This window comes from Genypterus blacodes, unplaced genomic scaffold (assembly GCF_046128005.1).
Source record: "Genypterus blacodes isolate CSIRO-AG114 ecotype Tasmania unplaced genomic scaffold, CSIRO-AGI_Gbla_v1 ptg000292l_1, whole genome shotgun sequence".
NCBI lineage: Eukaryota > Metazoa > Chordata > Actinopteri > Ophidiiformes > Ophidiidae > Genypterus > Genypterus blacodes.
In genome coordinates, this window is record NW_027467083.1 from 139,422 (window position 1) to 162,500 (window position 23,079).

The window sequence follows — 23,079 nt, forward strand, 5'->3', positions numbered from 1 at the left end:
ATGAATTTAGTCGAAATTTGAAATTGAAATTCTCTGGAATCTCTAGAGTTTTTAAATGTAGTTAAACTTAAGCAAGCTGATTCATTTAATAATTGTAGAGTAGCTGTGCTGTAAATAATTTGAAATAATTTATTGGCTACAATCAGTTTCTCCTTATTTCTATTGAAGATCTCTTTGATATGCGGCCCAACGTAATTGTGTCGTCGACAATAATAACGTGTGTGTTGATTTGAGAGGATGAGGAATATTTCATTAATAGTTTCGTTTAAGAAAATAATTTCACATGAACACGTATTGCAAAATCATCATATATAGCTTTATTTTGGAGTACACAACCGGAAGTCAGTATCGCTAGCTTGGCGCTGATTGGCTGGTGTGTTGCTCCACGGGCCGCTTTTTTAGGAGCAGCAGCCCCGTCAACCTCGCACACACTCACCGCAGCCTTCAAAGCTAGCTGAACCAACGGCGGAAGGGAACCAGGACACCGAGAAAGAGCACCATGCCCCGCGTGTATATCGGCCGGCTGAGCTACCATGTCCGTGAGAAGGACATCCAGCGATTCTTCGGTGCATATGGAAAACTAATGGAGGTCGATCTGAAGAACGGGTACGTAAGCGCTGCGCGAGCGTGAGATTTTTACGTTAACGACGCCAGCCTCATCTCGGTAACGTGTCGTGCTGTTACGTCTGTTCTGAAATGATTTTGCATAATTATAGTTGTAAATTCGGTTAAACGCGTTTACAAACAATGTTTTGCAGCTATCCCAAGAAGTTTAAACATTAACAAAGTCCTTTTGCTCGACTTTTGGACTCGCTCGTGTGCCAGATGTCGCATGGCAAACATGGCGCCTTTGTGTTTGCGATAGCAGCTAGCAAGCTAGCGCGCGCAGGCCGAGCGGCGCACGCGCACTGAATGAAACCACAAACCTTCCCCCCTCTTTTCAATCATAAAACAATTTTAATCACCTCCATTTTTCCTTCTACAGGTACGGATTCGTGGAATTCGACGATAACCGTGATGCCGACGACGCCGTTTACGAGCTGAACGGGAAGGAGCTGTGCGGAGAGCGCGTGATCGTGGAGCACGCCCGGGGACCGCGACGAGACCGGGACCGGGAACGTGACGGCTACGATGGCGGTCAATCCGGTGGTGGCGGACGCAGTAAGTTACACTCTTCTTCAGCCTCATAGCCTCTACCCCGGCCACGCGGAGGGAGCTGGCGATTCGGGCCGCACATGGGAGCTCAAACGCGGTCGCTATCGGCAACCGGGTCGACATAGTTTCTCTTATCAATGTCGAACTTTGGCCTTTTGATTCACATGTTCAGGCGCGTGAAGTCTTGAAGACTAACAGGCAGCATGTTCGGTCATACAGCTGCAAAGTTAAGAAAATGGATCTAGTTAAAATTGTCTTGGAGGGTAGTGGAGTATTAATTACACAGCTTCCATACATAGATCAGTACACCATATGGGCAAAAGTATGTGGACACAGGCCCCGGTAATGTGGAGGTTAGTGTGGATGATTTATCATGACCATGGTCCCATTATGATGTAAAAGCTGCTGCCATGCCTTTTTACAGTGTCCATATACTTTTGGCAGGGTTTAGCCTGTGGCATGTTGAAAGTGGTCAAGTTCCTATGTGGTTGGTGAAACCTGGATACTTGTTCCCCCAGAGGATCCTGCTTTCCATGGTTTACCTTCAGGTGGAGCAGTGTATTCCTGCTGCTGTGCAGGGGATCTTAGTTTTGGTGTTTGGGTTTGTGCCCTCCAGGTTCCTGCCCCTCCCACAGTTTAATGGTGGTTGTTAACGATGCGGGAGGAGCAGAAACCCGGAGGAACCCTGAATATACAGAACTCGGTGCCTCCGCTATAGAGTTGTCGATACTACTGAGTCTGAGGAGAACATGTAACTGTAGTGATGAAGGTGGCACATCAGCCTTTGTCTGGACCTCAGACCGTTAGATTCATCACAGTGTAGTTTTAGTCCAATTAGGAGTAAGATAAGAAGTAACATTTTCTTGTGCCATGTGTATAACTCTTTATTTACTTTGGTATCTATTTGATATTCATCATTAACAAAAGTCCTTGATGTTTCAATTTGAAAGAGTCCAGTTGCGGGCTGAGGCTGAGTCCATTGACGCTAAAGATGACTGGCTAAGATGACTGCCTGTCCTCTGGCCTTGGCTTTCACCTTACAATGTGTGTGTGACCTTTGCCCCCCTTGATCCTTGGCTGACCTAACCGGAAGCCATGACGACAGCAGCCTTTTGCCAATAGACCAGGGGTGATGGTGAGGATTGCCATTGGTTTCTATGTTGACAGCAAACATAAACGGATGGGCTCAAAGTAAAGACCTGACACTCAGAGTACATGTAAGAGAGCAAAAGGGACAAATTGCAAACTACCATCTGGTCAAATAGATTGGGAAGAAAAATTTGTGTGCGTGTCCTTGACCCCAACCTATGTGGACGCCTCCTTTCTGTCTGTTCCAGGGTTCAGAGGTCGTGAAAGAACATCACTGTCCATCTGTTGGTGCAGCTCAGGGCTTTGTCAGGCCCCGAACAGATGCAGTGGTGTTCTTTGCAGCAGAGCAACTTCAAAATGCTGAACAATACCAAGTAGACAGAGCCAGAGCAGCGCCTTAGATCACTTAGCTGAACTTTTGGTTTGAAAATGGGATTACAGGGAATTCCTCCTTTTTTCAGCAATGTAATTTTTTTTAATCATCCCCTGGCAGGTCACGGTTCACATGATAATCCAGGTCAATAGTTTTTGTTTGTGTGTGTGCCATGGCCATTTTGTGTGTCTGACTTTCCCTCTCTCCTGTTGTGTTTTAAGGCGGTGGTTACAGCAACCGGAACAGCCGCACTGGCAGGGATAAATACGGGCCCCCTGTCCGTACAGAGTACCGACTGGTTGTGGAGAACTTGTCAAGCCGCTGCAGCTGGCAGGACCTGAAGGTAAACATGTCACCATTGTTGTGGACGTCACATTAACATGTTTTCCACCCTGTAAAGATCATTGCACCTTCTTTTGTCTTATCAAACACTTCTTTGTCCTTCAGGACTTCATGCGCCAAGCTGGAGAGGTGACTTATGCAGACGCACACAAGGAGCGCACCAACGAGGGGGTCATCGAGTTCCGCTCACAATCAGACCTGAAGAGGGCCATAGACAAGCTGGACGGCACCGACATCAACGGCAGGAAAATCCGTCTGGTGGAGGAACAGCCTCGTAGGAAGAGGTCTTACTCCAACAGTCGCTCCAGGTGAGACCGGTGTTCCTGTTTGTAGTTCTCAGTCTGGAGGTGGTGAAGTTCTGTTTCTGATGGTGTTGCCAGCAAATTGATTGACTGACTGTTTCTCCTTCCCCCACAGGTCTCGTAGTCGTCGTCGCTCCCGCAGCAGAAGCAACAGCCGCCGTAGGAGCAGGAGCTCTAGGTCTCGCTCCAGGTGAGGACCTGAGTCAATTTACCAAACCATCTTAATGAGTCTGAGTCATCATTGATAGATCACTGATCAAAAGTATGGTTTGCCATAATTCTTTTTTGTCTATTATAGGTCTCGTTCTCCTGGCAACAAGAGACGTCACTCTCGCTCCAGATCAGGGAGGAAATCTCGTTCAAAGTCTAGAGGAAGCATGGAAGCCAGCTCCCGCAACAACCGCTCCCGTTCTCGCTCCCAGAAATCCAAATCTCGCTCACGCTCCCAGAAGTCCAAATCTCGCTCTCGCTCTCAGAAATCCAGATCCCGTTCTGCTGAGCGAAAGCCCAAGTCCCGCTCCAAGTCCCGCTCCAAGTCCCGCTCCAAGTCCCGCTCCAAGTCCCGCTCCAAGTCCCGCTCCAAGTCCCGCTCCAAGTCCCGCTCCAAGTCCCGCTCCAACAGCTGCTCCAAGGTCAGGTCAGAGCGGGATTCCCGCAGCCGTTCCAAAGAGATGTCTGTTGGGAAGAAGTCCCGAAGCCGCTCCGCTTCCCCGATGGAGAATGGAAAGGAAAAAGAAGAACCTGCCGCCAAGTCTCCCTCCCGCTCCCCGTCTCCACGAGAAGATGACCGCAGATCCAAGTCTGGGGATAAACGCTCAGCTTCCCGGTCAAAGTCCCGCTCCAGATCGCGCTCAAGGTCTAGATCGGTGTCTCAGGATTAGTGGAGTAGAGGAAGTGGGGCGTTTCTCCCGTTGTGCTCGATCCCTTTGCTGTAAATACTGAGCGTGTCACTACCCGGCCTAAGTTTCCCCTTTATGTCTTTTTGTGTTAAACATGATAAGATGCTGTTACCTTAGTAACACGATGCACCACAGGGGTGGAGTCTCCATCAGGTTGGGATTATGATTCCATAGGATTTGCTTTTAGGAGAATTTCTATAACCAGTTTTAAATGACGTGCGAGTCTTAAGGATGCTTGTTTTGAACCATGTCACTCCTATGCATTGGCTGCGACATGGAGGTAGTTGGGTCAAAGGTCAAGCTTAGGCTCATCACACCGGAGGCCAAGGCGCTGGTGGATAGAAAGCTACAGTGTGTGTGTTCCCCCCTCACGTCTCAACCTAGCTATGCATACATCTGTTATTGAGTCCCAGTCCAGGTGCATCATGGGACATTTTCCAGACCACTTCCTCTGTGGATACTGTCACCTGCCTGCTTGCTGGGAGTAAAGTTGGTTGACTGCATCTTTGGTCCAGAAGTGCTTAATCACTTAACACCAGGGTTTGCATTTCAGTAAATCGTGGTTGATCGATCCCTTTTTTTTAAAAAGAAACAGAAAAATATATTGTACATTGTCAACAAGGAGAAAAAGATGGTTCCTCCCTTTGTTTTGCTTCTTGTGTTTGTCTTCATTGTGGGCTGAAGGTGTTTTTTGTTTCTTTCAGAGGTTTCAGGTTTGGATGTGACCAAGCTCTCATTTGGAACTTCCTGTGTTACACTTTCATCCCAGACTGCCCCTTTTCTTTATAAAATTCTGAATGAGTTCACAGATTAGACCCCAGTTATGGGTTTTCCCCAGCCTCCCCCTCTCAGTTGGACATGGAGGGTCCATGAGTTCAGGTCTTTATTCCTCCACACGCTGAGGTTTACTTTGTTCCAACTGATTATCCTCAATCTGTATGTTCAATAAAAGATCTTAATTATCATGAATTTCTGTTGTGTCTTCCTTGTACTTATGGCGCCTTGGCTGCGGTATTAAATTGACCTATATCCTGCTAATTATATAATAAACGCTCACATTAAAGATGGCCATGTTCGGTGGAGATGAGCGCGTTTGATTCTCCGCTGCGTGCTGACAGGAGCTCATCTGCCCTCTTTCTTTCGGAAGCGCGAACCACTGTTATTGGTGCTAAACGCCTCCGGCCTGATCGATTAATCGCTACATTATTGCTACATATCGACCATTTAAAGTGGAAAAATTCTTTGACAACGAGCGGTGACTGTACACTGGACTCCGCGCATGCGCAGTGTGCACCCCGGAGCCGCAGGAGATCAGAGCTGGTGAGCCAAATTTCACTTACGAATTGAGCCGCAAACCGCGAATTTAGCACCGATTTATCACCCGGTTTTTGTTTATACCGACGCCGGGCTGTTTTAACCGCTTAACTTCCCAAAGAGAAGTGTGTTTTCTTTGAGGTAAAGCGGTGTGGCGGCGGTATTTGTCGATATAATGAGCCACAAAGCTTCTCCGCTTAAAGAAAATATATTTATGATATGGCGGCGCGTTAAATTGGCCCAATTGTGTCAAAAAAACTCATTTGTATCATTCAGGCGGAGGTGGCGGTGATGCTTAAGGCGCTAAACGCTGTTGTCAGGTGAAAATATCGCTCATTCATTTGTCGTAATGGGCTCCAGGGTTCATTCTTCTCTGCAAATGTGATTTTTCTCACTCCGCTTTTTTACTCAGTTTGCCTTCAGCTTTTCACATCCTCCGCCATTTTACCCTGAATTTGCTGTGTTTTTGTGTGGAAGCTGATGCGTAAATATTGGCGTTGTCACCGTTATTCCCTTGTTTTATTGGAGGGAATAGAAGGCAGATAAATGTAAGAAGTCACACCGGGTCATGGAAGAGGAGGAGGAGGAGAAGGAGAAGCTGTGAAATGGCACCGAGACACCAAACACGGGACAAGTTAGGAGCTGTGTGCTGTCCTGGGGTTCAATGTAAAGCTCCCACTGAGACATTCTGTGGGAAGGAAACACACAGGAATGAAACAGAGACTCCAGCTTTAGTTGTAAAGCTTCTATGCTCCTGTAATTGTCTCATAAATAGATTTAAATCCAGCAGCTGGTTCACATCTGTTAGCAGGCCAGAAGAAGTGAGAGAAACATTTAGAAACATTTGAATTGTTACATTAATTCCTCATGAACCAGTCTCAGCCACAGGATATTTGTTTATGTTTTGATTTGACCTGGTTTGCTTCTGTTTCTTCGTCTCTCAGTGCTCTCACTTCCTGTATTTGGATTTATTTGGTACTTTGAATATTTTTGCAGCCTTAAATTCCCTCATACGTCTCCTGTCAGCTGCTGATCAGAAAATTAGAACTTCCTCCATCAGTGTGTGTGTTGATCTCTCCTCTCGGGACACACGTAAGGTAGTTGGTTCCATCCTTTCATGGTTCTGTGGGCTTCAGGATGGGAGGATCACACACAGAGGACAGCGGCACACTTGTCACTCTGGATGCTCCTCTTTGCTTTGCAGCGCTCCGGAGGAGGAACAGGGACGACGTCATTATGAGTGCCAAAGTCAACATGGAGGCTCCACCCAAAGAACCCGATCGCACCCCTGTGGATCCCCCTTCCTCCTCTTCCTCCCCCTCGCCCTCCTCCTCCTCGCCCCCCAGCGACGCCGTCCCGGTCTGCGGCGGCGAAGCCAAGAAGGCCCGGCCCCAAAGCCACGCCCCCGCAGCTCTGGTGCTGCCAGGTGAGCCGGGGTCAGAGGGTGAGGCTGGGTGAAGGGTGAGGGGATGATGGGCCTTCATCCTCCAGGCAGGTCAGGGATCCTCTGCTGTGTGATGGAGCAGGTTCATGCACACACACACACCACACAGAGGCAGAATACAAAGAGAGACACATCACAGTTTCAGTTGGTGATGAGCTTCATTGAAGAGGTTTACCAGTCCCTCATATAGATTAAATCATTAAGTAAAGTTCCTCCATGATGGCTTTATTCCATTACTCTCAGGTTATATGGGGACAGTCTCTCTGCTGCTGCCTTCTCTGTGTCTTTGAGACTGAGATGAAGATGGTTGTAGTTGTCTCCTTTCCTCCATGAGCCCAGTCTGCTGCATACACTCCAGCTTCAGCTTTAACCTTCAAGCCTTCAATTCATCATCAGCTCTCACTAAGAATGGACTCATATTCTCCATACTGAAGTCAGTTTGAGCAGAAACACGGTTCTTATCCCACACAGAGCTCCTGAGCAGTAAACTGAATGGTGGCCTGTGGCTGGTGGCCGATGGTTGGCGGCCGGTGGCTCATGGCTTGTGGCCGGTGGCTGGTGGCCGGTGGCTCGTTGCTGTCACTCCATCCTGGTCACTTTGTGTCTCTTCAGCTTAACTGCAGGACATAAACGTGTATTGGATTTCCCATCAGCCTCCACTTGTTCCTAAATGTGAGGTTCCTGTCAGTATCCTTATCTTCTCCCTCAGCACAAAGGAATCTGCAGAACAATCCAGCAGATCTCAGTGAGCCTCCTGTGGGCAGAGAGAAGCCGAGCTGCATCACAGAAGCCATTAGAGGCGGCCCGCTGTTTGGGCCACAGCTTTATTTGTTTACAGCTATTATGCCGACTCAAAACGAGTGCGGTTAATGATTTATTCATGTTGGAATGTGACATGTAGCACCTCTGCTGCAGCTGATGTTTGTGTCATGTTTGTCCTTAGCTGGTTGGAGAAGCGGCTCGGTGGTTATTAGTGATAATGATCCCATCCAACACACAGCTGTTCATTCATTCAAGAGAAGAGTGTTTGCTTAGTAGGAGAGCTTAAGCTGCCCTGCTTCATACACACACTCACACCTAGGAGAGCCTCTGTTGTTGTTGTTGTTGTTGTTGTTGTCGTCATTGTTGTTGTTGTTGTTTAAGTGCCTTGCTGAAAGGTTCAACCGCTGATGGTAATGTAAACACAAACGGTGTCGTCCCATCAAATCAACATATCAACCCCAGACTAATGACACTGGAAATGAGAGACACAGATAGAAACCGTGTGTGTGTGTGTGTGCTTGTGTGTGTGTGTGTGTGTGTGTATGGGCTAAGGGAACGTAGTTGTGAACCAGGCCAAGTCTTCTAATGCCTCTGCTAACATCAGATGACTCAATCTGAGACGTGGATGAATTCTCCGGCTGCTCCTGGTTTGTTTACAGCCGTGTTTGTTGTGAAGCGGCAGAGAAACGGACCAAGATGCTGCAGGTTTACCCGCTAATCTGGACAATTTAGTAGAATGAAACCCCGAGCAGATCTGTGGCTCCTCACACACACACACACACACACACACACACACACACTCTTATCCAGATCAATCAATACCTGGGCTTCTTGGAACAGAGCTGATCAATAATTTCAATTATTCTCAGCTGACACACACACAAAAGGTGTTCTTCATCATTAAGACAAACGCTCCACTTTCCTATGTTAATCCATGTAAACGATGAAGGACTTTGGTTTGATGAGATCACAGAGTCATGAGGGGGAAGCGTTTAGTCCCTTTGCTGATTTGTCTCTCAGGGAATTGAACCAGCGGCCCTCCAGTCTCAGTCCCCTCAGTCTAACTACACTTTTTGAAATGATGTCGCTGGGTGGGAACTTCTTTTCTAAGCTGTTTATCTTTATGGAACTGTAATGTTGTGCACACTTAACATTCAGAGTTTGTAGTAAACTGAGGAGGTATGAGACCAAAGTGTGTGTTGTTGCTCTTTCCCTCTCCTCAGGTCCGGCGCCCGGCCATCAGAAGGTGGAGGTGACTCCGACCGTTGCCATTGGAGACCCCGGTAAAGGGGGCGTGGTCAGTGAAACGGTCACGCCCACTCTGACGGCCCAGGTGGGCGCGGCGTGCGGCATCGTCCACGTGCTGGAGTGGAAGGAGGGCGTGGCCATCTTACCCAGCAGCAACCTCAAGGTCGGCCCGCAGACTCAACACGGTGAAATCAAAGATCTGAGCGGTGGCGGCTCCATGTCGGCCCCATTGTGCTGTGATTGAGGAGCTTATAGATCAGCTGTATGCCTCGTTTGGCAGAGGCTCATTGATCGTTTCCCCCGCAGCAGCTAAACAACAAATCACTCTGGAAACATCCACACTCCAGCATCTGCAGCACGTCCAGTGTGTGTGTGTGTGTGTGTGCCATGAATGTGACCTGACACACACACACTCTCACACACAAACACACACACTTACACACACACACACACACACACACACACACACACACACACACACACACACACACACACACACACACACACACACACACACACACACACACACACACACACATACACATTTACACACACACACATATACACACACACACACATATACACACTCACACACAAACGTTTACACACTCACATTCACATATACACACACACACACACACACACACACACATACACACACACACACACACACACACACACACAGATATACACACACACACACATATACACACTCACACACAAACTTTTACACGCTCACACACACATACACACACACACACACACACTTATACACACTCACACACACACTCACACACAGGGAGACACACTAGCAGGTTCATATAAGTCGATGTGATTATTTTGATTGTTTCTTCGATGTTTTCAACCTCTGGAGGGGGAAACTTGCTCTTTATGATCATAAAGTGAATTAAGAAACGTCTCACACACTCATCATAGATGGGTTATATTGATTGAACTTGTGATGAGACTTTTTTATTCTTCTCTTTTCTCCTCTCTAAAGTTCCATCTAAGTGAACTCAGTTAGTTTAGTCGCTGCACTTTAATAAATGTCAGTAATAATAACTCCACACATTGGGCTCATTACAGCTTCACATCAGGGGCGTTTGATTGAGTGTTTTTAATCACACAAGCTTGTTCACAAACATTCTAATTGGACAAACGGCTCAATGTCAGAAAGTAAACAAGCGTGTATTTCTTTAATATTTGTCCATAAAATGTAACATAACTTCTTTTTAAAGCATTGACAGCTGGCTTGTGATCGTTATCTGTTCAAATACAAACACAGGGCTAACGTCACCGATATGTAAACAAACGGAGCCTTCAATGTGCTCATCAATAATCCAGAGTCAGCGGGTGTCCAGTGAGCTGTCAGGCAGGATCGCCATGCCGATGATCAGATTGTAATCAAATAACGCCGAAGGCATGAAAGATACATGAGTAATGCACACAGGTCACATGTTAGACCGGCTGTCACCTGATAGGCCGGCGGTGAGGTCGCTCAGGGAGGCACAGTGTTTACAAGCAATCAACACACACAGGAAGTTACGCCTCTGTGTCGCCGTTTAATGGATTATTAGTGTGAAGGAGGCCAGAGCGCCACACACACACACACACACACACATAGGGGTGTTCGCCCTAACAAAGGGAAACTCAGGATGTTCACACACACACTCACACACTCACACACACGTTTACAACTGTACAATACAATCAGATCTGGAGAAGGTTAGAAAGATTAAAACTGTTGAAGACTGAATAACGATGATGTGAGGTACTGATCCGCTGCTGCTGTAATGTGTGTGTGTCAACGTGTGTGTTGCAGTTCTGCGTGAGTGACGTGGGAGCGCTGAGCACACTGATCGTTCCCCCGGGGGCCGCCGGCCGCTCCGCCGAACCGACAGCAGGGACGTCCGGGAGATCCAATGACGCAGAAACGGCTCCGGCAGACAAAGCAGGTAGGAAGTGTGTGTGTGTGTGCGTGCGGCTGTAGGGGTGAGAGAGAGAGAGAGAGAGAGAGAGAGAGAGAGAGAGAGAGAGAGAGAGAGAGAGAGAGAGAGAGCAGAAACCAGAGTGTGTTTCAAGGTTTGATTGGCTGGTAATGGGTCCCCCTCCCTCCTCTTCCTCCTCTTCCTCCTCCTCCTCCTCCTCCTCCTCCCCCTCTGTCCTCTGCTCATCCAGATGTGGCAGCTCCTGTAGGTGCTGTGAGGCCTCCAGCTGTGGAGTCGGACAGGCCGGTTCAACCTAAACGTGAGGTCCAGATGGGACCGGGCCAACAGAACCATGAGCCCAGAGCTCAGAGGCTCTACACCGAGGAGCTCCGCAGAGAGCCCATCATGGACAAGTACACGGCCTCTACCTCTTCATCCTCCCTGCTCGTCTTCATCGTCTCCTCTGAGGTGTAACTGTGTGTGCGTGTGTGTGTGTGTGTGTGTGTTTCCCCTTCTGGCTGTTAGGAGAAGTGTTGGGGTAGAGAAGGTTCCGGCGGGGGGGAGGGTCTCCTCTCTGAACCAGGATCACCTGAAGCCCATGAGGAAGAGGAAGAGGAAGGAGTACCTGAGTCCCTCTGAGGAAGACTCCGACATGGAGGGCACGGTGGGATGATGTCACCAGATTATCTGAATGTTCGAGTATCTGACGAGCGAAGCCACGTGTGTGTGTGTGTGTGTGTGTGTGTGTGTGTGTGTGTGTGTGTGTGTGTGAGTTTCATTTTGCTTTTGTTTTCGTTTGTTTTCAGGATGATAAAATGGACGACGCCAAGTCAGACGGCCGACACATCAGAGGAGGTGGGACCCTTGTGTCTCTGTCCCCTCCCCTCCTCTCCTCTCCCCTCCTCTCCCCTCCTCTCCTCTCCCCTCCCCTCCTCTCCTCTCCTCTCCCCTCCTCTCCCCTCCTCTCCCCTCCCCTCCCCTCCTCTCCTCTCCTCTCCTCTCCTCTCCTCTCCTCTCCTCTCCTCTCCCCTCCTCTCCACTCCTCTCCTCTCCTCTCCTCTCCCCTCCCCTCCTCTCCCCTCCCCTCCTCTCCTCTCCTCTCCCCTCCCCTCCTCTCCTCTCCTCTCCTCTCCTCTCCTCTCCCCTCCTCTCCTCTCCCCTCCTCTCTTCTCCTCTCCTCTCTCCGTGCCCTTTGTTTGTGTTTTCTTCCTTATTTCTCCTTTGATGTCTTCTCTCTCTTCACTCTGTCCTCTGTAAGTTGATTCAAACCCGACACTGTAAGCCTCAGCTGTGTGTGTGTGTGTGTGTGTGTGTGTGTGTGTGTTGTAGGTGGAGACAGTAAGACGGAGCAGTGGACCTGGGCTCTGTATGTGGAGGAGACCAAAGCTGCTGCTGCGCCCAACAAACTCTTCCAAGAGGTAAGAGATCATATATAGGTGTGTGTGTGTGTGTGTGTGTGTGTGTGTGTGTGTGTGTGCGTAACCACCAACACTAACCATGACCTGAGAGGGTGACACACACACACACACATATACACACACATACACAAACACACACACACACACATACATACTCACGCACCCACACACACACACACTCGAACACACAATCTCACACACACACACACACACTCTTTCTCTCTCTCTCTCTCACACACACACACACTCTTTCTCTCTCTCTCTCTCACACACACACACACTCTTTCTCTCTCTCTCTCTCACACACACACACACTCTTTCTCTCTCTCTCTCTCTCACACACACACACTCTTTCTCTCTCTCTCTCTCACACACACACACACACACTCTTTCTCTCTCTCTCTCATGCACACACACACACACACACACGAACACACAAACATACATACATACATACAGACACACATACATAATCTCTCACACAAACACACACACACTCTTTCTCTCTCTCTCTCACACACACACACACACTCTTTCTCTCTCTCTCTCACACACACACACACACACACACATTTCTCTTGTGTTGAATCAAAGTTCTTCTAGACAGTAAACAACAGTAGAAGTGTAAACAGAGAGATAAACCTCTTCATTCTCCTCCTCTTTATTTGCTCCATTTGTGTCTAAACTCTGTGATTCTGTTTCCTCAGAGTGATAAATGAATCTCCATCTTGTTTCCTCTTTGCTCTGCAGTCCCAGCGAGTCCCGGCGATGAAGAGCGGCTTCAAGCAGGGGATGAAGCTGGAGGGCATCGACCCTCAGCACCCGTCCATGTACTTCGTCCTCACCGTGGCTGAGGTGAGACAGGCGACCTTTAACACGGTGGCTGAGCCTTAATGGAGAGGCTGAGGATAGGATGAGAGCGTTCTTCAGTGATGAAGAGCGTGACTCTGACTCTGTGTATGTGGAGCAGGAGGACAGTGAGGAGCAGGAGATGTTCCTCTGTTCCTTTGCTCCTGCTGCTCCACTCCTCAGCTCCGTTTATGAGCTCTAATAATCAATCAGACCCCGGCTTCTCCCCTCCTCCTTCACGCTCTGATGCTTCCTGTCCCGCAGGTCTGCGGCTACAGACTGAGGCTCCATTTTGACGGCTACTCCGACTGCCACGACTTCTGGGTCAACGCCAACTCCCCCGACATCCACCCGGCCGGCTGGTGTGAGAGCAACACACACAAACTGCACACTCCCAAAGGTCAGAGCCCCGCAGGCCGACGCCCCCCTGTCATCACTGAGTCTGCCTCCTGTTATCAGAGATGAAGGGATCCACCTGTGTGTGTGTGTGTGTGTGTCTGTTTGTCCTCCAGGCTGTAAAGAGGAAGAGTTCACCTGGACAAACTACCTGAGGATGACTAAAGCACAAGTGGCTCCCAAAGAGCTCTTTGCCAGTCCTGGGAGGGTAAGTGTCATACCTCCGCCAAGGCCAAACACTTCTCTCTGATGTTCTCCTCTCTCTGACCCTTGACCCCACAAGGTCAAACTGATCCAGATCATCTCTGTGTCTTCTGCTCAGATCGACGTCAAGTTAAGTTTTGAGATCGGGATGAAGCTGGAGGCCGTGGACCGCATGAACCCGTCGCTCATCTGTGTAGCAACCGTCACCGACGTGGTGGATGAGCGCTTCCTGGTTCACTTTGACAACTGGGACGACACGTACGACTACTGGTGAGGTTTGAGATCAACCGGCAGGGCGGCGGTGTTGTTGTTGTTGTTGTTGTTGTTGTTGTGAATAGCTCGACTCCCTCCGCTGAGCCTCCCCGTGTGTGTGTGTGTGTGTGTGTGTGTGTGTGTGTGTGTGTGTGTGTGTGTGTGTGTGTGTGTGTGTGCAGGTGTGACTCCAGCAGTCCCTACATTCACCCCATCGGCTGGTGCCAGGAGAGGAGCCTCCCTCTCACTCCTCCTCAAGGTGAGCAGATCGTTCCCAGTTCATCCTTCCATCACTCGTTGGCTTGATGGCGTCTGGGGTCGTGGAGGTCACACAGACCTCGTGGATCCCCAGGTTGACTCTTATGTTCGCTGTGTCTCTACCCTCTGCCGCCCCAGATTACCCGGATCAGGCCCAGTTCTGCTGGTCCCGTTACCTGGAGGAGACCGGTGCCAAGGCGGTGGCTGCTGACGCCTTCAAAGTGGTGAGGACTGCTGATCAATCTACTTTGTTATTGATAGAATCCACAGAAAATCAAGGAGCTCAAAGTCCCTGCATGCTGCATGGATGGGGTCTGACCTTTGACCTCTCCGAAGGAGGCAGGGAGAGTCAGATGCCTTCTTTGGGTTTGAGGGTCACAGCACAGCGGCTTCCTGATGATGTCAGCGTTTCTCTCTCTCTGCAGCGTGCGCCTCATTGCTTCCAGCCTCAGATGAAGCTGGAGGCCGTGGACAAGCGGAGCCCGGGTCTGATCCGGGTGGCGACGGTGGAGGAGGTGGAGACTCATCGCATTAAGGTGAGTAAGTAAGGAGCACAGACACGGACTGAGGCAGCGCTCACACAGGAGGAGCCAAACAGGAAACTCGACAAACGGAGCTGAGATGAGCTTTGATGCAGCCTTCGTCTTCCTCTCTTCCTCCCCTGCGTCTCCCTCAGGTCCATTATGACGGCTGGAGTCACGTGTACGACGAGTGGATGGACTCAGATCATCCCGACATCCACCCGGCAGGCTGGTGTGAAGCCACCGGCCACCCGCTCAAGATCCCCCCGCAGGACACCAAGACGCTGCAGCCGCACGGTGAGCGCTCCGCTCTGCGTCAGGAGGAGGATCTGCCCTCCCACAATGCAACCTGAGGCCTTCACCTGTGTTTGTCTCTATGTGTGCAGGCCTGAGGGAGCCCCCCGCCACAGGCCAGTCCACCTACCCCTCCTCTGTGCCCTGTAAACCCATCAGCCACCCCAGAACCAACAAGTACAGCTTCCACAACAGGTCAGAGCCCGACACCTTCATCAGGGTCGGACCTTCAGCTCCTTTAATGAGCGATCTTCTTAAACTGGACCTTTTGTATCTCTGAACAGGAAATGTCCGACCCCTGGCTGTGACGGTTCAGGTCACGTGACCGGACGCTTCACCGCCCATCACTGCATATCAGGCTGCCCGCTGGCCGAGCGGAACCAGGGCCGGCTCAAGGCCGACCTGTCCGACTCCGAGTCCAAAAGGAACCTGTTCTTCGGCCAGAGGACCAAGAAGACCCATTACCGTGGCAGGTAAAGGTGTGTGTGTGTGTGTGTGTGTGTGTGTGTGTGTGTGTGTGTGTGTGTCTGTGTGTGTGTGTGTGTTTGTAGGTGTGTTTGTGTGTGTCTCACATTGATCTTGTCTTGTGTCTCCAGGATTGGACGTCCTCCCAAATACAGGAAGAACCAGCAGAGAGGCTATCAGAGTGAGTCTGTCTCATCTTCATCTTCATCTTCTGCTCTGTGTGGATTACATCATCATAGATGCATAGATACATTAAGTGGCACATTCCTCTATTTATGATCTAGAAGACTGTTTCCTGTTCAGACTCAGCAGCTTCAGAGTTTAAATTATCTGCACAGAAGCTCCACTGACCTCAGGAGCTTCATGTTGACATGAGTGCGTTGGTTTGCTGCCCCCTGCTGGTTTAAATATGTAAGGCAGAGAAACACACCTGCTGAAATCTTAATGATGTTTTTTATCCTTTAAATCATTTAAAAAGCTAAATTGTTAAACATTTGCTATTACAGATGACCCTGACATGGGGGCTTGGTGGTTGCTAGGGACCTCTGGATGGTTGCTAGAGTCGCTGCCATTTTTTTGGGCTTTTTACTTGTTAATGAGAAATAGATCTGCTGATGTAGAATATTGGTGTATGGTATAAGTATACTGTATGTAAGTTATTATGTGTGTGTGTGTGTTCTCAGACATGTCCTCTGAAGGTGTGTATCCGTCTCTGTTCATGTCGGCTCTGAGCGGTCAGACAGACAGGACCCTGTCTCTGTGCTGGGAGCAGCACTGTAAGCTGCTGCCGGGCGTTCAGGGCATCCATGCCAGCCAGGTGGCAGCGTGGAGCGTGGAGGAGGTGAGGGGTCACTGCTCCCTGCTCACACCTGACCTTTACTAACACCTGTGTGTGTGTGTGTACATGACACTGCTGCTTCTGCACTGCAGGTCTTCAGGTTTGTCCAGAACCTCACTGGTTGTGAAGATCAGGCTCGTCTCTTCAAAGAAGAGGTGAGACAACACGAAGGAAGATCATAATATATTCAGTCAGGACCATTCTGTCCTGTGTGACTGTAATGAAGCCTGACTGACAGCAGAGGGAGCCCACATTTACACCGCCAACGCTCTGTGTGTGTGTGTGTGTGTGTGTGTGTGTGTCCTCAGATGATCGACGGCGAGGCCTTCCTGCTGCTGACCCAGACCGACATTGTGAAGATCATGAGCATCAAGCTTGGCCCCGCCCTCAAGATCTCCAACGCCATCCTGATGTTCAAGAGCACCGACGAGGGCCTGAAGTGACCTCGCCCTCACTCTCACCTCCGGCCCCGGGGCCACCGATCATCTATGTGCCAAATCCATTCTGTTCCAGGGAAACCATACTGGCAACATTTCATGTTTTTGATGTCCTGTACCCATCAGAGAGGGGGGAGAGGGGGGAGAGGGGAGGGAGGGGGGAGAGGGGGAGAAGGGTTCAGGGGGTAAACACTGCTGAGAAGAACAGACGGCCAGTAATGTCAGGAGCTTTGGGGCAATAATGGGTGAAATTAGAGAAGAAGAGAAGGTGAGCGAGTCAGAGAGGCGTCAGAGGAGTCTCGGGGTTTTCACACCGGTGGAGTCCAAATCTGAGTTTCACCAACTAAAGAGCTGCACTCTAACACACACACACACACACACACACACACACACACCATAACAAAGCTCTGCCATATTGGAATGCAGAGTCAGAATCAAGTCAAACGGAAAAGGTTGCTTTTGTAATTCAACTCTTTGTATCCTGTTGTTTAAAGATCCTGACACCCAAGCTGCTAAGTGAAATCAATGAAACTCAGCCATCGGTGTGAAAAGAGGAGACGAGAGAGAGAGAGAGAGAGAGAGAGACGCTGGACGGGGAGACGAGTCAGAGAGAGAGAGAGAGAGACGCTGGACGGAGAGGCGAGCTTGTACAAACGGACACAAGGGAGAAACAGACTGCAGGATGTTGTAACAGGATGGACCAAACTGAGAGCAGCAGCAGCATCTATCTATCTTATCTATATGCTGAAGTGGCAGAGAGGGGAGATGAGAGGGAGGGGGGAGTGGCCAAAAATCAAGTAGGAGGAGTTAAATGCAGTACGTATCAGGCTGGGGAGTGGAGCTCCTTCAGCTTCATGCTTTGTGCAATAAAAAGAGAAGAGGAGAAGTACTGTATTCCGTTAACCCTTCACATTACAGCTCCGCCCCGCCCCCCGCACCTGATGAACTCTCACGCGCATCAGAGTGACGCACGCCGCAACGCACGGAACTAAAGTCCGACACGGAGCTGTGATCTAAAGGGTTAACCTGTAATCTTTGAATCTGACAGAACCGCATGAAACAACACACAAATGTCTTGAGTTTCTATGTCTATATGCAAAAGATTATTTTTTTGTAATTCTTAATAAGATGAAGAGGAAACTTTGCATTGGCATTTGAGCACAACTGTGAACGCCCAGACAGATTTTACACGTATGTTCCCTCAGAGTGCAGAGATCCACATGTCAGCACTATAAACACGGATCTGGTGTCTAAACAAGTCCAGCTTCTATCAGTTTACCTGTGGCGGAAAACTTCATCCATTCAAATGTGTGTTCCTCAAATGTTTACATTTTACATTCGACACGGTGAAACGATGTGCTTTTGGTTTGATGACGTGAGCTGATTGATTTCTTATTTTGCTGGAACGTTTTAAGGGCTCCAGGAATCTTGATTATTACTTCTTAATCCTGTGTCTCTCTGATGGGATTTGTATGTGTGTGTGTGTGTGTGTGTGTGGCTGAGTGTGTGTGTGAAGGTGGGTGTGTGTGTGTGTGTGTGCGCGCGCGTGTGAGTGTCAAGATAATCTTGGGTCACAAAACATCATTCAATCCATATGAATTAATAAACATCCAAAGCTGTCTTGTCTGGTTTCAGCCAGTCTCTTGTTCTGATTAGTGTGTGTGTGTGTGTGTGTGTGTGTGTGTCCTGGTTGGTATTGACTATAAACCTGCTCTGCTTATAGCCCAGCCCCCCCTATGGACTATGTTGTCGACAGTCCACAGTGGTGGTGACGTCATCTCGCCCTCTCTGTGCTCTCTGCTTGTGTGTGTGTGTGTGTGTGCGCTTGGTATTTAAATCTTCACGTGAGGAAGAAGAGCAGAGCAGGAAACCAAAGAACGGAGAGACTTCTGCTCGTTCCTAAGTTTATAATAACCAATAACTATTATAACTAATAAGAAGAAGAAAAGTGACCTCATCGGCTCATTTTGCATAAACACTATATTAAGATGATTTAAAGTGAACATGAATTAAACATAAGAAAGCTTCATTAAGGAGCCAAAGCTCTGACTCCTGGAGGACGAGTAGCATGATCCTCAAACTGACGCTAGATGGTGCTGTTTCCTATTCTGAGCTTGACAGCGAAAGTCATTTATATGTTGTTGTTTTTTTGTGTGCACGATATATGTTTACATTTTAAAAGAAACCTTTTTCCAGATATCAACAGGAGATGTTTGTAGATCTATGTTTCGTAATTATAGATCATTTATTTATCGTCTAAATGTAGAAGAAAGTCTGACACGTTAGTACTGTCCTGTAAAATGATTTAACTTAAGCTGTTACTTAACTAAAACAAATATTTGCTGAAATGCGAGAAATGTGAGAAAGTACATATTTGGATTTTCAAATGTATAAGGCTGTCGATGAAGGTGTCATAGACTGTTGCGTCAGCACTGTGAAGTGTTCGAGCAGAGTGGCGCAGCGGAAGCGTGCTGGGCCCATAACCCAGAGGTCGATGGATCGAAACCATCCTCTGCTAATTTTGTTTCGTCATTCAGAAAAGAGATCATTCATTTGCGGGATAAATTTGAATCATGCTAAGAAGAGGAATCCGCCCATCAGAACATTGTAATTCATTTAGCTGCCGATATAAAGGTTTACAAACGTGTCAAATGTATTCCTGGGATCATAACTGCAGTAATAAACTACATTATATTTAGCACAGGTATAATAATTACGTTTTGAAGGTAAAACTCAAATACTGTCTCGTTCTTTACGGTGGCACTGTGACTCTAATACTGTTTGATTTGAGAAAAGTAGTCAAATAAACGTTATTATGTGCGAATATATAAATATTCCACTCCAAAGTCGAAATTCTCCCATAACATACTTAAGTATTATTATACGGTGTCTTTTATTCGTGTAACTACACCGCTGCAGAAATGAATGAAACCGTTAGAAAAGTTCCGGTTGTTCTGGTAATTCGCGTGTCTTATTTTGAAGGCGCGTCGCTCTGCTCCTCCTCCTCCAGTGAGCTCAGTAATCATTCACTGTTTTGGCGCAGACCATCACTCTCCATGAGCTTCGAACCTTAAAGCTCTAACCGGCTCCAGGCGGCGCAGAACAGCTGAACTGAAGAAGGGCTGAAGCTGCTCTTCATCTCCTTCTCTCTGCTGCCTGCAGGTGAGCACACACACACACACACACACACACACACACACACACACACACACACACACACACACAGTGACCTCATGTACTCATATCCTGTCACCATAACAACAATCCTTCAATTAATTCTCTTTAGGAAGTGTCTGTAGTCATTTTGGGATTATGTTTCTGTTTTTGGATTGTTTTGAACATTTGCATGCACTGACTTGTGTTCTGCCTGTAGTTTACAGCTGTAGTTCTCTAATCTCCCCTCATGTGTGTGTGTTTATAGTTTATAGTTTATAGTCCTTTTTATAGTGTATTGTTTCTGATTTCCTGCCCGACCACAGCACTGCTTGAAATGATGCCTAATATTTATAATGTAGTAATTGATTTGATATTCAATCAGCCAGTCGCTGTAGTTTCCCCTGAGGGGTTCAGTGTGTTGCTGTAGTAAAGTGTGTAACTCTGTTAGCTCCGGTGTGTTGCTGTAGTAAAGTGTGTAACTCTGTGGGCTCAGGGTTTCATATCAAAGCAAAGAGAGAAACACTGAGTGAGTGACAGTTTAGGCTGTTGGGTGCTGGGTGTGTGTCGGAGCGTCCTGTCCTTTCTGAGGAACCAACCTTTGGACACCCAGCAGCTGTCTCCCTCAGTGGATTTCCCTGAGGTTCAGTTGAGCCAATAACAAGCTAACGTTTCCGCTGAAGGACGTCTGAATGTCCTCCATGAATGAGTTTGCCTTGACCTTTGACCTGCTGATGTCTTGATTAGAAACCTCTGGTGACTCATTCAGTGTGTAAATGTTCCATCATGTCAGTGTGTGTGAGGCTGTGAGTGTGTGAGTGCAGCGGGAACACAAACCTGCAGCCTGTGGAGACACACACAGCCTGCAGGTTAAACAAACTGGAGCTCATGTGACACTTTAGACATCAGGAGTTTGACTCTGACACCAGCAAATGGGTCTAAGATTCATGGTGAAGCGTTTAACATGCTGTGTTAAACGTGTGTGTGTGTGTGTGTGTGTGTGACCTCTGTCATCCCGTATGCTTTCACAAAAGTGAGATCGACACAACAATATTTACTATGTAAACGTAACTCACACTCACACTCACACAAACACACACACACACACACACACACACACACACACATACACACACACACACACACACACACACACACACAGAATGTCCTTCAATGTGCGTTTGTTGCTCCATCGTCTTGTTCCATTCAAACCAGAACTACCTGCTCCACTGAATGCTTGCTTTATTTTGGCGAACACACACACACACACACACACACACACACACAATAACTCCAGTTGTGCCTTCCACCGTTTCCTCTCCTCTCCTCTGACAGGCCCTGGTGGTGGTATGGACCTTAGCCATGGCCCACAGTAATGTGAGTATGTTCAGTGATTGTGTGTGTGTTTGTGTTCTTGTCATCATTATTTTGTGAGTGTATAACAAACGACTTGATGTAAAAATGTCACACTGATGATATTTCAGTCACAGTTACAGTTTGATGTGTGTGTGTGTGTGTGTGTTTCATCAGCTGATGTTAAAGTGAGAGTGTGTCAGTCATTATCTCTGCTGTGTGTGTGTGTGTTTTGTCTCATGACCTGCAGCTGACTTGTGTTTTGTCTGTGTTCCAGCTGCGGTCGTCCCCCTCCTCCACCTCCTCCTCTTCCTCCTCCCCCTCTTCCTCCTCTCATGATGACGTCAACCTGGGCCCTTCAGCAAACCCTCAGTCAGTCACTCAGCTGTCACCCTCAGTCACTGCTTCTCCTGTGTACATCCAGTTTACCTGTAGGATCTGTAGATGTGAGCCGATGAGGTCATCAGAGCTTCCTGTGTGCTTCTGCAGTGATGTCGCTCTCCTCTGTGTTTCAGTGCCAGACCCACTGACTTTGACTTCCTGGCTGTCATTGGCAAAGGGACCTTTGGAAAGGTGATTGAAGAGTTTATCTGCCTGTCTACTCATGAACATTAGCATAATCTGAGAAGGAGAGAGAGAGTCTGAGATGTGTGATCTGTTGCTGTCCTCAGGGTCAGTGTGTGTGTGTGTGTGTGTGTGTGTGTGTGTGTGTGTGTGTGTGTGTGTGTGTGTGTGTGTGTGTGTGTGCTTGTGCTTCATGAATCATTAACTTGTAGCCTGATCACACGACTCACTGCAACTAATATCAGCAAATGAACACACAAATGAACACACACTCTTCTCCCTTTATTCTCTCCATCCTGCTGTCACATGATTGTTTTGCACCATCACACTTTCCCTCCGTATCATCTGTTTCCACAAGTCATGAGTGTGTGTGTGTGTGTGTGTGTGTGAGCGGGCCCAGAGATGCTTGATCGTACATGTTGATAGCAGTTTGTCACGACACGCTGGCGGCGCTTGATGTTTACCAAACACACTCTGATAAACAAACCTCCATGCAGGTCCTGCTCGCCAAACTCAAAGCTGACAACAAGTTCTACGCCGTCAAAGTCCTGCAGAAGAAAGTCATCCTGAAGAAGAAGGAGGTGGGTGGAACACGCCGATCCAGAACCAGCTTCATCTCCAGTGTGTGTGTGTGTGTGTGTGCGTGTGTGTGTGTGTGTGTGTGTTATTAATCAGCAGTCTAATGACACACCAGTTGAATCTTATCTTATCTGCAGCTCGTTCTGTCCTTTGTACTTGAAGTGGAGCTTTAGAACAGAATCAACTGGAACACTGCAGCGTTTCCCTGACAACATTACGGAAACACCTTGGTTTGAATCTGGTTTGGTCTGCGGCCCATCGGTCACGTGCAGCTGGGGCTCTCAGTCAAACTCTCTCTGGTGTTCAGAGCACATTTTGTGTTTCCCTACAAATCTAAACAAAAGCAGTAGATTTTGAAGTTCAAATTCAACTCAAATTTGAGGTTTTTTATTTGAATCATTCCAAGGATTCTGCAGTTCTAATAGCGTTTCTTTTCTGTCACATAGAACAGAAGGAGCTGTCAAACCTTCAGCACAGACAGATGAAGAGAAACGCACCTGAGCTTTGTCCTCTGTGTCTTCATTAAGGTCTTACACATTGGCAGGCCATCTGTCTTTACACTGTCCTCTCCTTCCTTCCCTCTCATGCAGCAAAAGAACATCATGGCAGAGAGAAACGTGCTGCTCAAGAGTCTGACACATC

General features: G+C 48.2%; 3 protein-coding genes across 3 annotated transcripts in view; all 3 read left to right on the top strand.

Moving 5' to 3' along the window:
* Window positions 1-368: 368 nt before the first annotated feature.
* LOC142988065 (uncharacterized) lies at window positions 369-5,129 on the top strand. The gene is made up of 6 exons (XM_076137067.1): window positions 369-606; window positions 986-1,161; window positions 2,839-2,960; window positions 3,065-3,267; window positions 3,377-3,451; window positions 3,560-5,129. Exons 1-6 carry the CDS (start codon window positions 500-502, stop codon window positions 4,140-4,142), a joined length of 1,266 nt encoding a protein of 421 aa, XP_075993182.1. The 5' UTR covers window positions 369-499; the 3' UTR covers window positions 4,143-5,129.
* Window positions 5,130-6,710: 1,581 nt separating this feature from the next.
* On the top strand, window positions 6,711-16,900 carry l3mbtl1 (L3MBTL histone methyl-lysine binding protein 1). The gene is made up of 21 exons (XM_076137078.1): window positions 6,711-6,900; window positions 8,904-9,091; window positions 10,751-10,883; window positions 11,107-11,269; window positions 11,382-11,520; window positions 11,663-11,711; window positions 12,186-12,274; window positions 13,025-13,129; window positions 13,388-13,523; window positions 13,636-13,727; window positions 13,842-13,993; window positions 14,158-14,234; window positions 14,372-14,457; window positions 14,659-14,769; window positions 14,910-15,051; window positions 15,141-15,243; window positions 15,333-15,521; window positions 15,645-15,694; window positions 16,197-16,354; window positions 16,444-16,506; window positions 16,660-16,900. Exons 1-21 carry the CDS (start codon window positions 6,711-6,713, stop codon window positions 16,792-16,794), a joined length of 2,550 nt encoding a protein of 849 aa, XP_075993193.1. The 3' UTR covers window positions 16,795-16,900.
* Window positions 16,901-19,826: 2,926 nt separating this feature from the next.
* Window positions 19,827-23,079, top strand: part of sgk2a (serum/glucocorticoid regulated kinase 2a) — a 6,946-nt gene continuing 3,693 nt past the window's right edge. Inside the window, exons 1-6 of the mRNA XM_076137074.1 lie at window positions 19,827-19,950; window positions 21,277-21,318; window positions 21,572-21,666; window positions 21,810-21,867; window positions 22,356-22,439; window positions 23,028-23,079. The exon at window positions 23,028-23,079 is cut by the window's right edge and continues 80 nt beyond it. Of these exons, the coding sequence (XP_075993189.1) occupies window positions 21,304-21,318; window positions 21,572-21,666; window positions 21,810-21,867; window positions 22,356-22,439; window positions 23,028-23,079 (304 nt within the window). The 5' untranslated portion in view covers window positions 19,827-19,950; window positions 21,277-21,303. The remainder of the gene's footprint in view (window positions 19,951-21,276; window positions 21,319-21,571; window positions 21,667-21,809; window positions 21,868-22,355; window positions 22,440-23,027) is intronic.

What these genes read in the sequence shown, in the direction of transcription:
- LOC142988065 (XM_076137067.1), top strand. Translation starts at nt 500, where the DNA reads ATGCCCCGCGTGTATATCGGCCGGCTGAGCTACCATGTCCGTGAGAAG. An exon ending in GAGGTCGATCTGAAGAACGG is followed by an intron (nt 607 to 985) that starts GTACGTAAGCGC and finishes TTCCTTCTACAG; the next exon opens with GTACGGATTCGTGGAATTCG. An exon ending in ATCCGGTGGTGGCGGACGCA is followed by an intron (nt 1,162 to 2,838) that starts GTAAGTTACACT and finishes TTGTGTTTTAAG; the next exon opens with GCGGTGGTTACAGCAACCGG.
- l3mbtl1 (XM_076137078.1), top strand. Translation starts at nt 6,711, where the DNA reads ATGAGTGCCAAAGTCAACATGGAGGCTCCACCCAAAGAACCCGATCGC. An exon ending in CAGCGTGGAGCGTGGAGGAG is followed by an intron (nt 16,355 to 16,443) that starts GTGAGGGGTCAC and finishes TCTGCACTGCAG; the next exon opens with GTCTTCAGGTTTGTCCAGAA. An exon ending in CTCGTCTCTTCAAAGAAGAG is followed by an intron (nt 16,507 to 16,659) that starts GTGAGACAACAC and finishes GTGTGTCCTCAG; the next exon opens with ATGATCGACGGCGAGGCCTT.